This window comes from Mangifera indica, chromosome 18 (assembly GCF_011075055.1).
Source record: "Mangifera indica cultivar Alphonso chromosome 18, CATAS_Mindica_2.1, whole genome shotgun sequence".
NCBI classification, from domain to species: domain Eukaryota; kingdom Viridiplantae; phylum Streptophyta; class Magnoliopsida; order Sapindales; family Anacardiaceae; genus Mangifera; species Mangifera indica.
In genome coordinates, this window is record NC_058154.1 from 12,522,627 (window position 1) to 12,540,034 (window position 17,408).

Here is a 17,408-nt window from a genome sequence, read left to right on the forward strand (position 1 = left end):
AATATTGACTTATCTTTAATTTTTAATTATCTAATCATATGATGACACTTTGTTGTTTGTGCATATAACACTATTTAATGTTAAGATAAGAGATAATTGATAAAATATATTCAATTAATGATAATTTGATTCAAACTATTTAAACTTTGATCATTATTTGGTTTGGTAGTAAGCTTTAACTCTTAGCAGGTCGATGTAACTGTATTAAAACTCATATTGTTGGTGATTTTTTTTTTTTTTACCTCATCAATGATCATTCTTATTTTTTGAAAATTCAAACATATCAAATTTGATCTCGAATTGACTGTTTTATAATCGAATTGAATTCAAAACTTATGCTTATTCAAGATGATGCCAATTACCTCACCTGGTGGACAGAGTCTTCGGCATTGGGTGCACTTATTCATCTCTAACACTTTGAGCAAACAAGTTTTAATAATTTGTTCACAAATCTATATCGAAGCCATGGGTGTCTTCTGTAGTTCTTATCTCTTCTCTGCTCTGGTCGTCGATCATCTTTCTGAAACAACCATATGCTTTTAAGTCTCTTGCCCATCTAACCCTCTTGATTCTGCTATAACTTTCCCCTTTCAGAGATTTGGTTGGCTAGCTCTCAACTCAGCTCAAATAATTGTGAAATTTAAGATATTTGATTTTCTTTTTTTTTTTGGGGTGAGCTCAAGCTCGAGCCAGATCTTACCAGATTAATGAGCTTGAACTCTATCTTAAGATAATAAAAGGAAACTCGAACCAAAGACTACACGACTCAAGCTAGATTACAACCCTAAAACGGAACCAACTCCAATTTCAGTAAACGTGTCCATGCTTGTAAGGCAAGGCAGTAAAAAGCAACCAGTACAAATGCCTTACAAAGACAGTTGAAAATTCTCTAATATTGAAGAAAACACAGAAGATTTTGTTTTCAGCACTTTAAAATGTATTTTTCACATTTACTGTTAGTAGCAGGTGTTAGAAAGTTTATAACAGTTTCAGTAAATAGTCTATAAAGGAAGAACTATTAACTCAGAATTAGATTAGATGAACATACAACAAGAATTTTCCAGCGATCGAAAAAAAATTGAATTACTGTAATGGGAAAGTGAAGAAGGTGGTGAGAAGCTGACTTTTGTTTTCTTTTTTGGTTCTTTGGGTGGGCCAGGAGACTGTGAAGAGGCAAGCGTCGCTTTGAAATATCAGAATCTGAACGCGGGGTCTACATCCATTGCCCAGGCAAACTTAGCCAGAAGTGACTTGTTGAATATCTGGAAAAGAGTTACAGATAACATGGTTAAAATCAGATGCAGTTTCAGAATTGTGTCCAGCTAGAAGAACCGCAATAGTGTTGGCAAAATTCTTTACCTTCTCGATAGGAACTTCATGTCGCTTGCACCATGCGACTGTTATCCTCGGGTCAAGGTAATTGATCTTGGATGTGCCCAATGCCACAGTTTTTAAATCCTCTTTGGTCTGCATATCTCGTTCCATTTTTTCAACTTTCACATTGGTTTGAGCTATCTTCCTCTCTATCCTGTGTATTGTTAAAAATAATTTAGCATCATATGAATATGTATACAAATCCAGAAAAATGGTTGCAGGTTATATTACGCTTCAGGGGTCAGGTTCCTCTTTCGCTTTCCATCAGCATCCTTCAATGGGGGCTTCCCTTTTCTAGCCCTGTCCAAATCGATTTTCAGGTCCTTCAGAACACCCTACAAGCAAAATTACAGTGTCCGTTACAGCACTGCAAGTTCTAAGAGGAACCAATGACGTTTCAAAAAGCATGTTATGAAGGGCCTTGACTCGGTAGCATCAAACACCATTCCAACAGCAGACATCTATATTTTTGACCAGAAATTTATCAATAGGTAAGTCTGTCTTTGCACTTAAATATATATTTTCCGACAAGGTTTTTTGACCAGAAATTTATCAATAGGTAAGTCTGTCTTTGCACTTAAATAAATATTTTCCAACAAGGTATCTCAACCATGAAAGCTCTAAATTTCCCACTGATCCAGGAGTGGTCATTACCTTGAGCTCTTCTATTTTCTCGGTCAACCTTGTCATCTGCGCACCATGTGATTTTGAAACAGACCGCTGATGATTACAAATAATTGCAACCTGCACAGCAAGGACAAACCATATTTATCAATGCCATAATGGTTACTCAAGATAGGGATCACCATTCGCCAAGTAAGCATTTCTTTACCTCTTTGTTTGCACTGTTATAAACAACAATCTTTTCCGCAACATCACCTTCTTTAGTTTCCTTACTCAACTGTGAAAGGCAAAACGATATTCAAAAGAGAATTAAATCATGGGAGGAAATTGAACAAAAAAATCCTACAAAAAATCAACATAGATAGAGAATACAAAATAATATCTAAAGTGTCAAATCATACAATGATCAAACAAATCTTTCAATGAAATAGTCAAGGGCCAAGCAAACATAAAACCTAACTTCTATGGGCTTTTAATGCTATTGCTTATTCACAAAAATATCAGGAATTTTCGTTACACATTTATATGCCCACAATAATCATGTTTTGCAATAACTTCTTTCCCACACATTAACCAGGAAAACCATTGATATCTGGTCAATCAAGTCACAGGTGATTCCAGTCTCCAGCTGACAACTTACCATCTCATCCAATGTGATCGAGGCATTATATGTACGGAAAACTTTTGCTGTCAGGCCAGGCATGAGTTCCTTCAGATGAGCATTAAGTTTAGCTGTATCCAACTTGTCAAAAAGATCATCATTTTGCTTCTTTCCTGCAAAAGGGAAAACACACAAATAAGTCCCAATCATAAAATAAAAACATGTGTAATATTGTGATTGGCCATTTACTCACTAGTTTGAAACTGCCCAATTGCCTTGTACACAGGAAGCTCGACTTCAACTGTGTTTACATATTGAATTGAATCTTTACCAAGGAAATCAAACTGGATGATCAAACAGCAACAGACATATTAACACTTTCAGCTAGCTCAGAGAACAAACAGGTTTGGAAAACTTTTAGCTAGGAAGTGAAAATTTCAACTTCCACAAACTTCATTAAGTATCCCAGCACAGGTGCTAATTGACCTCAATCATTCTGCTCTTAACTTTCCCAATCTTGTATTTATAACTAAAATGCAGTAATGTTTGAATCATGTGAGACATAAGCAACCATACCTTTAACTTATTTGGTGGGATACACTCTACATTCCCCACTTTCAATGTACAGCAACCAACAGTATCAGCTTCATCATCATCCTGCAGAAGTCAACCGAAAAAACAAAGAAAACCTCGATAACCATCTCATTAACAACATAAATGAGAAAGCCGCTTGGCTTACAGATATCAGAATTTAAGCAACCCAAAAAGCAGAGGAGACTGCACCACATATAGAACAGTGGCACATGTTCCAAGAACACACAAAGAAATGTCAGCAAAAAATCAGACATGCACAAGGTTTCTAATGCTTCAGACAGTAAAAAATAGGCATTCGATCCCAAAGTAACAATGGCCAAAAAATTGAATATAACTCAATGCAATCCAAAAGCACAGAAAGAAAATAAGGTTAGAATAGTTCAGCTGTTATATAGTCGAAACAGAACCCAGTATATTAATAAAACCCCATTTGGAAAAGCAGTTTACAAAGCAGAAAAAGGGACAAAAGGAAAAATTCAAGATTTGATTGATACTCGTTATGAAACTTGAAGCTGCTCATAGCAACTTTACCCCCATGAATACAACCAACACCTCTGCACCCCACAAATCAATCAAATAGAATAGCTACCATACTCATAAACCATAAACATAATAGAATACCTTCTCATTACCCGCCCTAAGAGCTAGTTTATCAATAAGATAGGTTGCAACTGCTATTTGCCTCCTTGCAACATCTTTGCTAGTAAAATCCTTTGTGTATGATGCCCTAATGCTCTCAATATAGTCCTGCATTTAAGTATAGAGTTAGCTACCAAAAACTGGAAACATATATAAAAAAAAATTGCAGTGAGAAATAATTTGGTTATCCAAAAACAGCATAAAGAGAGCCAAATTATCGGAAGTATGCAGTTGAGAACCTTCAGCTTTCTTGCTTTCTCATATTTCTCTTTGTCACTTTGCCCCTTCAAGGAACTGCTAGCAGCCAGGAACACATACTTGAATTCCTTAGGATTAATTGGATCATTCCAGAAAGCTAACCATGTAACAGTGTTATCATGCTTTACTTCCTTCCAGCTGCCAAGGTAAAAATGCCTCAGGAGTTACAAAAACCTAAGGAATAAGAGTTCCTAATCCTCCTAGATATCTGGAATATTGAGAAATAAACCTTTCACGAGGGATTGGACATTCGGGAATTGGGGCATCCTCCCCAATATTTATGGTAATGTCACTCGGACGGATTCGTTTTTTCAGCTTCCCCATCTATTAAGAACAAAAACCAACCAAAGAAACAGAATCTACATTCTTCATAAGCAGTAACTAGTGCAAATCCAAACAATAACAATGATATAACAGCAATTATATTGCAGTGACAGCTCTTAATTCTCAATAGTTAATCAAATGATGCCAGCAGAACCTTTGGATGCTCTCCCCTGCCTCGAAACAGCCCAGGTGGTTCAACTCTGAAATTCCCAACCTGACATTGAAATTATCAATCAGCAACCATACTCTAGGAATAACAAAAATTAACTATTCAAACATGTATTCATGCACCTCAGGCAACAGCACATACATCAACTAACTATTACATGTGGAAAGTAGCAGTCAAACATATAGTCAAAACTCTAGACCATAAAGTGTTGAGCGTGAACACAAACATATAAGCAATGTCATAAAGATATGTATGTATGTTTTCCTTTGAAGAAACAGAGGTTGAGAGTGAAAAAAAAAAAAATTGGGAGGGAAGAACCAATGTAGGTGGAAAGAACAAAAAGCTTATCAACTACATCATTCACTATTTGTACACATGAAATTGATTTATTAAAGCAGAAGGGAAAATGAAATAAACTATAAGATACAGATATTAAGTGACAGCCAAAAAGATCATATGAACCAGAGAAGATAGCTAAAGAACCCTTTTATCTCGATCCTCAGAGAAATTATATTTAAGAAGTAAAATTAAAAAAAAAAAAATGAAAGAAAGACAACCTTAAAACCCAGGAAGCCTCCTTAAAAAGAAAGGCATGATGAAAAACAAACAATTAATGTTAAAAGATACAGTGGAAGGGGTTCACAAAGACAAAGACTGCACTCAGTGGTAGCCAAGGCGGACTGACACTACCAGTTAGCCAGAGGATATTGTTGCTAAACACACACAAAGGAGTCCAATGAGCTTCACTCTACCTCAAGCAGAAAAAATCAATCAAACAAGGAACAATTTCTGAAGGCTGTATTCTGAATAGGATTCATCATTTACTACTACTTGGGCAAGTCAATTACATAAACTAAGAGTGAAAACAGCTAAAATAACAATATGTCCATAGATAAATTGAGAATCCAAAGACAGCAACTGAAAATTCAGATAAAAAGAAAGAAATAGTAAGATAAAGTAAACCTTCTCTTTGACACCATCAACTACAGCCCACATATACTTCTCCTCTTGTTTCAATTTCTCTTCTTTCAAGGCCTTCTTCTCCTAAAAGAACAGAAAATTTTACATAAATGATTACCAAACAAAAAGATTATCTAAATATTGTCTGGAATTATAAGATTAAAGTAAAAATCTCGGTTTCGATACAGAAGTGCTAATTATGTGAAAACTAAGTGTACCCGAATCTTAAACATTTGCAATTACTGTTGCATTCCCAATCAAGTATATCAACCAAGGAACAGGAATTGGATCCCATTCAACTAAGGGGAAACACAGATGGTTTTCAGTGATCAAAAGCAGATAACCAAGAACTAAGAAACTCCTCAACTTTGCAATGAAGAAAAACAAAGGCAAAATTGTTCTATTACAAGAAAATAAAGAGCTGTAATGGGGGTCAAGGTAGTGCTGTAATGGGGGTCAAGGTAGTGCCTTCTGAGTCATAGTCGATAAGATGCAAAATGACCAATGAGAGAAAGTCAAGAAATTAAGAACAAGGGGAAAGAGGAAGCAGTTACAGAGGCGAGGAGCCTGGCATTAACTCAAATGTTATTTTGCATGTCAAATCCGAGAAGTCTTTAGAGCATGACAAACTTACTTCAGAACTCATCTGTTTCTTAATCTCCTTCTGCTCCTGATGCCAATCATATATTGGCTTAAAATCACAATCCGCCAAATTCTGAATTACATGGTTTTTCCCCAGCAATTTACGCCAATCAGTCCAAAAGTTCTCTTTGAATTTTGGTTTCTGCATGTAATCTGTTTCTAGCATCACTGCATACATTGTTGCAACCTGCAGAGACGGTCAGGAATGTGGGAATGAATACAATGGGCAGGAATGTGGGAATGAATATAAATAAAGCTTGCAAGTGACAGTCTTTGAAAGAGAAAACCTCTTCCTGTTCAGGAGTCAGGTCAACTGGTTTCCCCTTGTAGAGCATCTTAACCCTATGAGGTGTGTATGGAGGAGGAAAAATAACACCATTATGGACCAGAGTAGTCCATTTTTTTTGCCCATCACCAGAGCTAGGAAGCATTTTGGTTGATTTTGAATATTTTGAATTTTTCATTATTTTCTTGGACTTCTTGTTAATTTTATTTGACGAAGAAGAAACAGCTTTTGTTAATTTTTTCGTCATTGTAGGAACTACTTTTTTATCAGATGATATTGATTTCTTCATTCTCTGGGCTATAGGAATATGGTCGTCGTCATCTGCTTTCTGTTCTTTAACCATTACTTGTTTAACTTTCGTTTCTGTAGAAGTATTCAAAACCTTTGGCTTTTTCACTGATGATGTAGCCGATGAACCCACATTATCTAAGGGTCTCTTGTTTGACACTGAGGAAGACTTTTGCTGCTTGTCAAATGTGGTCAAACCATTTTGCAGAGGTTTTGCAGTCAGTGGTTTCTTTATATCGCGATCAATAGGCTTTTCACCTGATGCTCCGGTATAGGACTTTGAGAACCTCGAAGATAATGGAACTTCATCATCAGAATCATCAGGAGCACTTTTAACTTCAACCTTAGAAATTGGTGAAGCATCGGCTTTAGGAGCATTGAGCCCTCTATTGGCATTGCTGTTGTTTCCCTTAAGTCTAGCACTCAAGGGTTTGTCGTCATCAGAATCCTCATCATCATTTTTGACACCATTACTAACTGAATCATCTTCCTTCTTCACAGAAATTGATGCATTTGTCCGTGGTGATTGTTTTAACCTATCATCTAATGGACTTGGTGTTTTTGAATTAGGCACAGGTGACTTCACTGGTGATCCCTTGGCAGATGAAGATGATGCTTTTAGACTTGGAGGAGGAGATCTCAAAGGTGATGCCTTGGAAGACGAAACTGTAGTCTTACCCTTTTGAACATTGGCATTTTGACCATTTGCTGTGGATGATGATGGTCTTTTTCCTTCAGGATTCACTTGATTTTGCTTAGCAGCTGTGTTACTCCTTTTGAAAACTACTGGACCATCGTCATCGTCATCAAAATCATTGACTATGTTTGGTTCAGTAGAAGCTTCAATAGCCATTATCCCACAACACTATTTGTTGGCATGTATGTCACAATTCTGAGAAACATCAAATATCAAAATTACAATTAAAACTCATGTAAAGCACTTTAGACATCTTATACGGCAGCAAACAAATAGCTCCTATCATATATATCCCATAAAAAAATTCACAATACATCGAGAAAAAACCATAATGCCATTATATTCAATCAAGAACTCAATCACTAATACCAGCTCTCTCAGCAAAGAAAAGAAGAAAGGAAAATCAGGTTTAGACCTGCTTCAATTTATCCAATTAAAATTATTCTATGCTGAACATAACAGGGATACTATTAAGAAAAAAAAGCTTATGAGCCAATTATTTTTCTGTGTGTTTTTGCGACTACTAGCTGTAAACAACAAATACAATAACAAAGAACCGGGAAAGAAATTATTGGAGAACTAAAATAATGAGAACTTACGCGAAGAGAACTTTGAAAAAAAAAAAAAAAAAAGCATAACCAAGCTAAAGATAAGGGTAATAGTTTCAGTGGGGGGAACAATTTTGGGGAGAAACTCAGATGAGAAAAAACTGCAAAAACTCCAAAACAATGCAAAACTAAGCTGAATGTTACCGTTTTAAACCGAAACGAAGATGAAAATTGTAAGGCAAAAACTAAATGAATATTGAACCTTTCAAGGGACAGATCAAGCTGGTGATTGAGTAGATCAATTCGTGTCCTTCAATCGCTCTCTTTTTCTTTCTCTCTCTCTTTCTCGCTCCTCCACTGTCTATTGTGGTGTTGCAGATGATAAAAGCCAGAACATCGAGCCCTAACGGATTAATTTGGGGACAAAATAATGGGCCTGGACCTGAGTTATTGATATAGTTTTGGGCCATTGGGCCCATATCCAAACCACCTAAAAGCCGAAAATTCTAATTTAGAATACATAAACAAAAATACTTTATAAACAGTAAATATTAATGATTACAAATATGGGGCATTGGTTTCTCATCATTACTATGTTCAAATAGAGTTAAATTCAAAGCGAACTTGTTTGGCTCAAAATGAGTTTAAAACCTAAGCTCGCATTCATTTAAGATAAGCTCAGTTTGGGTTCGTTCGAACCTAAACATTTGCTCCGCTTGCTTAAATGAAAAAAAATTTAAATAAGTTGCATATGATACAGAGCATTATACATATGAATAATTCAAAATTTGAAACAAGCTTGAAATACGAGCTCGAAACTGAGCCTGATAATCGAACCCAGGCGAATATCTCATACAAACCTGAGCTAATGCGAGCCAATCACAAATAATAAAATTACCCAGCGAGTTAAACACGAAAACATGATTAAGCGAGCCCAAATCGAACCTAAGCTAGGGTTTGCTCGTTTTCAACCCTATGTTCAAGATAAATTGGTAGAATTATTGTATTTGATTGAATGTAATAAAAAAACATTAAAATATTATTCCATTTAAATATCTTTAAGCATAATTATTATAAAATATTTTTTGTATTACTTATTATATTAATTGATAATAGGGTATTTTTGTCTTAAAAAATAAATAAGGGTAAAATTGTAAAAAAAAATATTATATTGGTAATACAATCTTATAATATTAAAGACGATGTGGTAATTAGATTATTTTTTATATTACCAATCACATCAATATTAATAATAAAATATTTTATTATTAATAAATCAAACTAAGTAATATCATTAATAAAAGACAAATTCCCAGAGTAATTTTTTACTACCTCCAACTAAATATCCCATAGAGTGATGTATTATTTTGCAATAAAATGATTTTAAATTAAAGATAAAGTAACAATAAAAACATATACACATATAATGAATACCCATTTGGATACATAGATGGTTTGTTGTTATATAATTAAGTGATTTTGAATTAATGATAAAGTAATACATAATTATATAGTGATTTATCATCATTAATACTTATTATAACTGTATATAATAATGCTCATAAAGTAAATAATTTGATTAATTAAAATCATATGATGATGTATCAGTTTATTTGTATACCGATCTTTTGTACATGTAGTAAACGTTTTTACAGATTTACGTGGCATTATTTTTGTATTATTCATCATTTATTCAATGTGCAATGTTGTATGCAAACACTTTTGAATATATAATTTGATACATAAATAATGTATCATTAAGTGATTAAGTGTAATATTATATCATACGAGCACTTAATTAGGGTTAAAGTTGAGTGCACATAACATTGTTTTAGCTAATTTTTATGGGATCTCATTCATTCAAACGGATTATGCCCTTGTGCGTATTTTGCAACTCATAATGTTGGCTAAAAAATCTACAATAAAACAATATGCACAATGATGAAATGTCACAGTGTCATTTGATGATTTTGAATTAGAAATAAAACAATATTTAATTATATTATGACATATCAATATTTATGTATAAATTTGTCCACATCATACTACTCTTTTAAATTTATCAAAGGAAATAGTATCATTAGTTTCTGGATCTTCCAAATATGGCAAATAATTATATTTATTAAATTATAAAGAGACGTTTGGTTTGGGTAATATTTTGTTGTTAAAAATGAAAAATTATCTTAAAAATAGATGACCTAAAAGATTATTAGCTATAAATGATTATCATATTTAATACGATTTAGTAAAAATTGGTATGCATAAATAATAATTGTCTTTGGTTTAAAGTAATAAAAAAATAAAAAAATATTATTTATTATATTAATTAAAAGTAAAAGTATTTTAGTCATAAAAAATTAATAAATAAAATTAAAATTATAATAAAATTAAAATTACTTTGATAATATTTTAATATCTAAGAGCGATGATAACAAGAGAACTATTTATATTACCATTAATAATATAAAATTACTGTAATTATTATTGAAAAATTAAAAAAGGTAATACATTACATTTTTCTATAACACAAACCGAACGACTTTTAATGTCTTATTGTTTTGACATAAACTCAAGAATCCTAAAACACACAAAACAACATTATCTCTTCTTAAATGATTTTAATATAAGAGAAAAAAGGGACCATAATTTTCTCCATACACATACTATCACATCAATTTACATATCACTAAGATGGATTTATCGCTTTCCTATCACTCTTTTGATACAATCTATCAACACTAAGAGCTCTCCCAAGCCCTTTTCTTCCATATTGCTTCTCAATGGTTGAGGCAAAAACAGCCAAATACCAGTCACCGCCAAAAACGCCACCGTGCACAGCCGTGAAACCAGGGGGGGCAATTGCCACCGGTCAGCCAAGGCTTCCTTAACCAAAATCTCAACAGCTACACACCCTCCATGCAGGACAAAAAACTGAGTCGCCTCCCCTGTGGGAGGCACACGTATAACATGATAATAAATCAACTCATGCATAAGACCCGAAACAACGAATGTGGCAACGACAGCTAGCGACCGGCCCCATCGTTTTCCAATCACGCAACTAGATATACGCCGTACAGGAATGTATACTGTAGGGCGTAGAATACTTGACACCACGAGGTTCCACCTACGGCCCCAAAAGTCCTGCAGAGAGGTGGCCAAATAGGGCTCGTTGAACTGCGGCTCGATCACCAAGCCAAAAATATGAGCTGGGATGGCACCCAGGGCCAGGAGAATTTCAAGTTCAAGGTACACATGGCAACAATAAAGGACTAAAACCAAATAAGGAAGCAAATATTGCCTGTAATCATAGACCAGAAGTAGCATAACCAGAAGGGCAATTTTGATGGCAAGTTTGAGAAAGTTTGAAGCTTGATGTGTTTCATGGGTTGGATGGGGAATGTGGGGAGATAGGTTAGTGTTATTTTTTGATTTGGGAGGTAGATTTGGGGTTATTTTGATGGGGAGAGAAGCCACCAGGATGAAATGCTGGAGTTTGTTGGTTTCAGAGAGAGGGCCTTGGTGGAAGGCAAAGAGAAGGAGCTTGAAATTGGCCAGCCATGATAGGAAGAAGGAGGTGACACCTGTGAGGTGGAAGGTGGAGAGGGCTAGAGGGAGAGTGATGAAGAGGTAGAAGATTGGGAGGAAGGAGATGAGCCTTGGGAAGCCCTTCGGGATTCTTGAGGTGATGAGATGACAATAGGTCAAAGATGTGATTGCTTGAAGCCATACCTTGGTTAAGTTCTTGATCTCTTCTTCCATGTCTTTGAGGAGTATTTTCTGTTTGTAGATCCTTTCTCTGTGTTTGTGTAGATCTACAATTAGACTAATCATGCATAATCTGATGTTTAAGTGTGTGAATTTGCCTTAAGAAGAGGTCACATTTTAATCAAGTCACATTTATTAGGCACAATAGATCTTCCCACCACCCAACAGTAACATTAATTATTAATAGTGGGACAAGAGGACTACCTTCCTCCCAAAGTTTTAGTTCAATTTTAAAAATAAATATATTATAGATGAAAAATTCAAACATATATCTATTCCTAAACTTCCGTTAAAATCGCTATTAAATATAAAGTTAAATTTGTTATTTAATAATAATATTAAAAAATAAATAATTTTGTCTTTTTTTTGAGATATTGAATTTTTTACTTTTTTTTTTAATTTTGTATATATATACTACTCATCTCAAACTTTAAACAAAAATACTATAACAGTAATCTATTTCTCCAAAATATCTCTGTTAATATAACTCATACAGAAAGAGAAAATATACAATAGTAATCTCTCTCTTTTTACTTAGTCTTCAAACAAGAGAAACAATTTCTATAATATAAAAAAAAAAAAATTTAATAGAAAAGGTACCTATGATTGATTAATAAAATCAGTGAAAAAAACTATTATAAAGGATTCAACTTAGACCCATGATTTCATATTAATAGATTGTTTAATATTGTGATTTTACGTTAATGTCAACCTATTCTTCGTCTAGTTTTTTATCTAAACCTGAATTTTCATATTTTTTAACTATCAATAAAATATTAAACAGCATTTAGCAATACAACAACATGAAATTATGATATTAAACAATTTACCAATATGAAAAAATGAGTCCAAATTGAATCATTTATAATAGTTTCTCTCATTGGTTTTATTATTCAATCATAGGGACCTTCTTTATTGAATAATTTTTTTTCATGTTGTAGATATTTCTTTCCTTGCTGGAAGACTGAGTAAAAAGAGAGAGATTATTATTATGTATTCTCTTTTTCTGCATAAGTTATATCAATGGGGCTATTTGGGGAAATGAGTTACTGTTGTGATATTTTTGTTTAGGGTTTGAAATGAGTGACATATATGTATACACGATTAAAAAAATGATAAAAAATTTAATATCCTTGTGTTTTTCCTCAGGTTTTGAAAATTAATATTTCACCTTAGACCTCAACTTTAAAAAGTGACCATCCCCCCCCCCCCCCCCCCCCCCCCCCCCCAAAAAAAAATCCTTAGGTTTTTCCTTCACCTCTCCTTTTGGCCATTGGCGATGGCTAGAAGCCATGAACTTTGTTGGACAACCATTGTCGTTTGAAGGTTGTCCTTTGGAGGACAACGACTCCTTCATCCGCCGTAGGAGCCGTTCGCACACAGAAGTGGTCAGATTTTAAGTTTGGTATCATTGGGAGAAAAATAAATTTTTCAAAATTTAATCTTAACAGAATTGTTAGTTTTTCAAACTAAAGGAGAAAATAAAATATAATTTTAATTATTTTAATATTATTTTTAAAATAACAATTTTATCCTTTAACTCTAATAGAAAATTTGTGAGTATATTTTAATAGATTAAAACTTTGGTGGGTGTTTAGATTTTTTGTCAGCCGTAGGTATATATTTGGCATTTCACTTAAACTTGGTGGGAAATAATTTTTCGGCCTTTATAGAGTCACATTTATTTTGCAGGTCCTCTGCGCTTCTATCACTTGGGCGGGAAATTGAAATTTTTAGCACTTTTTTATTCCGTGTATACAAAATTGACACCTATCCTAAAGCTTTCACAAATATACCACAACAATACTCACCTTCCCCAAAATACCCCTTTTCAATCTTTCATGTATAAATTCTTTCTCCTCTTCTCTGCAACTTTTTTTTCTCTTCTTCCTCTTCTTCCAAAGTTATAAAGAAATCACTCTCTCTTCTCCCTCATCTTCAAAAACAAAAACAGGAAGGAAACAACCAAATTCTTCAAATTAAGAATTCTTCAAAGTACGGATTTTAAAAAAAAAAAGGGAAAAAAAAGAGCAACCTACAAGATAAAAAATGACCATCGAAGAAATGACCATGTAAGATGATCATGTAACAGTATTTAACTGGAAAAAGAAAAAAAAATTGATATTTAAGGATTTAAGTGAAACAAAAAAAACTGGGCATTTAACTTTAAAAAAAAAAAAAGGTTGGCGTGAAAGTTGCTGTGTAAAGCCAACCTTTAATATATGTATATAATATTAAATAATATTATTATATTAATATAATATATTATATACTATAATATTATAATATATTATAATTTATATAATTAAATTATAATATTTTATAATATAATATTACATATATAATATAAAATATATTATATATAATATATATAATTATTACAGGGGTTGGCGGCATCGCCAACCCCTGGTAATATATATTATATATATAATAATATTATTATATTAAAATATTATAATTATATATTAATATAATATACTATAATATTATCATATAATAATATAATATATTATAATTTAAATAATATTATTATAATATAATATTACATATATAATGTAATATATATAAAATATATTATATATAATTATTACCAGGGGTTGGCGGCATCGCCAACCCTTGGCGTCGCCAAGGGTTGGCGATGTCGCCAACCCCTGGTTATATATATTATATATTATATATATATATAATATTATATTATAATATAATTTTATATTTTATAAAATATATGTAAAAGGAGTCTGGGTTGGCGATAAGGGGAAATTAGCCTGTAGCATTAATGTAGGGTGGGCCCACCCTTTATAAAGCAAAGCATGATTTTTATATATGTATAATTATTTAATTTTATATATATATATATATATATATATATATATATATATATATATATATATATATATATATATATATATATATATATATAATTATATTATATATTTATATTAATATATGATATATTATATTATAATTAGAATATTATAATTATATATTATTTATATTATTTATATTATTATTTTATTATAATAGTATATTAATATTAAAATATATTATTATATATTATTATAATATTAAAGATATTCTAGTATTAATAATTATATATTATAATATATAATATTATATATATTAATATAATATATATAATATTATATTAATATATTTTTTTTCCAGTATTAATAATTATAATAAATAATATTATATTATATATAATATTATTATTTTTATATATTATATTATAATAAATAATATATTATATTATTAATATATATATATATATATTAATATTATATATAATATTATATATTATATATATAATATATAATATATAATTGCCAAAGGTTGGCGGCATCGCCAACCCTTGGCGACGCCAAGGGTTGGCGACCCCGCCAACCTTTGGCAGTATTAATATATATTATTAAAAAATATATATATTATAATATTATAATATATAACATATTATAATATAAAATATTATATTATATATATTATTAAAAAGGTTTTCTGAAAAAAAGTTAAAAAGGTTGTCAGAAAAAAAAAACTGAAGAATAAAACTGATTGGCAAATCTTATTCGGTAAATTTCAGATTTCAGAAAACTGGAAATCTTATCTATAGATTGGGTATTTAATTAAAAAGAAAACTGGAAAAAAAAAAAATTAAAAATGGTTGGCATGGGTTGGCGTTTTATAATTTTTGGGGGTTGGCGGAAACGCCAACCCATAATTATAAATTAAAATAGGACGCCAACCCATAATACTTTTTTACAGGCAAAAGGTTGGCGTCACCAGGCACCAACCCATTATATTATATTATAATATAATATAATATAATATAATATAATTATATTATATAATTACAAATATTAAATATAATATTTTATATATTAATATATAATATAATTATAATTATATTATAATATTTTATATTATAATATATAATATACTATTTTATTATATATAATATTATATTTATATATATAATATTTTATATTATAATATGTTATATATTATAATATTATAATATATATATATATATATATATATATATATATATATATATGTATATATAATATATATTAATACTGCCAAGGGTTGGCGCGCCAAGGGTTGGCGATGCCGCCAACCTTTGGCAATTATATATTATATATTATATATATAATATATAATATTAATATATATATATTAATAATATAATATATTATTTATTATAATATAATATATAAAAATAATAATATTATATATAATATAATATTATTTATTATAATATATAATTATTAATACTGGAAAAAAAATATATTAATATAATATTATATATATATTATATATTATAATATATAATTATTAATACTAGAATATCTTTAATATTATAATAATATATAATAATATATTTTAATATTAATATACTATTATAATAAAATAATAATTATAATAATATATAATTATAATATTCTAATTAAAATATAATATAATATATCATATATTAATATAAATATATAATATAATTATATATATATATATATATATATATATATATATATATATATATATATATATATATATATATATAGAATTAAATAATTATACATATATAAAAATCATGCTTTGCTTTATAAAGGGTGGGCCCACCCTACATTAATGCTACAGGCCAATTTCCCCTTATCGCCAACCCAGACTCCTTTTACATATATTTTATAAAATATAAAATTATATTATAATATAATATTATATATATATATATAATATATAATATATATAACCAGGGGTTGGCGGCATCGCCAACCCTTGGCGTCGCCAAGGGTTGGCGATGCCGCCAACCCCTGGTAATAATTATATATAATATATTTTATATATATTATATTATATATGTAATATTATATTATAATAATATTATTTAAATTATAATATATTATATATTATATTAATATATTATTATATGATAATATTATAGTATATAATATATTATAAATATAATTATATAATATAATTATAATATTCTAATTAAAATATAATATAATATATCATATATTAATATATAATATAATTATATATATATATATATATATATATATATATATATATATATATATATATATATATATATATAATTAAATAATTATATATATATAAAAATCATGTTTTGCTTTATAAAAGGTGAGCCCACCCTAAATTAATGCTACAGGCCAATTTCCCTTATCGCCAACCCAAACTGTTTTTACATATATTTTATAAAATATAAAATTATATTATAATATAATATTTATAATTATATAAATTTTATTATATAAAATATGTAATATATTATAATAATATATAATTATAGAATATATAATATTATATATAATATAATATATTTTATATATTATATAATATTATAATAATATTAAAAATTAATTATATAAATTATAATATTTTATATATTATATTAATATAATAATATTATATTAATATATAATTATAATATTTTAATATAATATTATTATTATATATATAATATATATTACCAGGGGTTGGCGATGCCGCCAACCCCTGTAATAATTATATATATTATATATAATATATTTTATATTATATATGTAATATTATATTATAAAATATTATAATTTAATTATATAAATAATAATATATTATAATATTATAGTATATAATAT

General features: G+C 29.8%; 2 protein-coding genes across 2 annotated transcripts; both read right to left on the minus strand.

Annotated features, from left to right (window-relative positions):
• Positions 1-895: 895 nt before the first annotated feature.
• Positions 896-8,398, minus strand: LOC123201972 (DNA topoisomerase 1 beta-like). The gene is made up of 16 exons (XM_044617658.1): positions 8,267-8,398; positions 6,473-7,651; positions 6,178-6,372; positions 5,547-5,627; positions 4,569-4,628; positions 4,320-4,414; positions 4,072-4,228; positions 3,815-3,940; positions 3,176-3,256; positions 2,853-2,943; positions 2,639-2,772; positions 2,207-2,275; positions 2,029-2,118; positions 1,606-1,709; positions 1,360-1,528; positions 896-1,262 (listed from the first exon to the last, which is right to left on the minus strand). Exons 2-16 carry the CDS (start codon positions 7,610-7,612, stop codon positions 1,194-1,196), a joined length of 2,661 nt encoding a protein of 886 aa, XP_044473593.1. The 5' UTR covers positions 7,613-7,651; positions 8,267-8,398; the 3' UTR covers positions 896-1,193.
• A 2,120-nt stretch (positions 8,399-10,518) lies between these two features.
• On the minus strand, positions 10,519-11,847 carry LOC123202348 (probable long-chain-alcohol O-fatty-acyltransferase 5). The gene has a single exon (XM_044618232.1). It carries the CDS (start codon positions 11,833-11,835, stop codon positions 10,702-10,704), a length of 1,134 nt encoding a protein of 377 aa, XP_044474167.1. The 5' UTR covers positions 11,836-11,847; the 3' UTR covers positions 10,519-10,701.
• Positions 11,848-17,408: the final 5,561 nt, after the last annotated feature.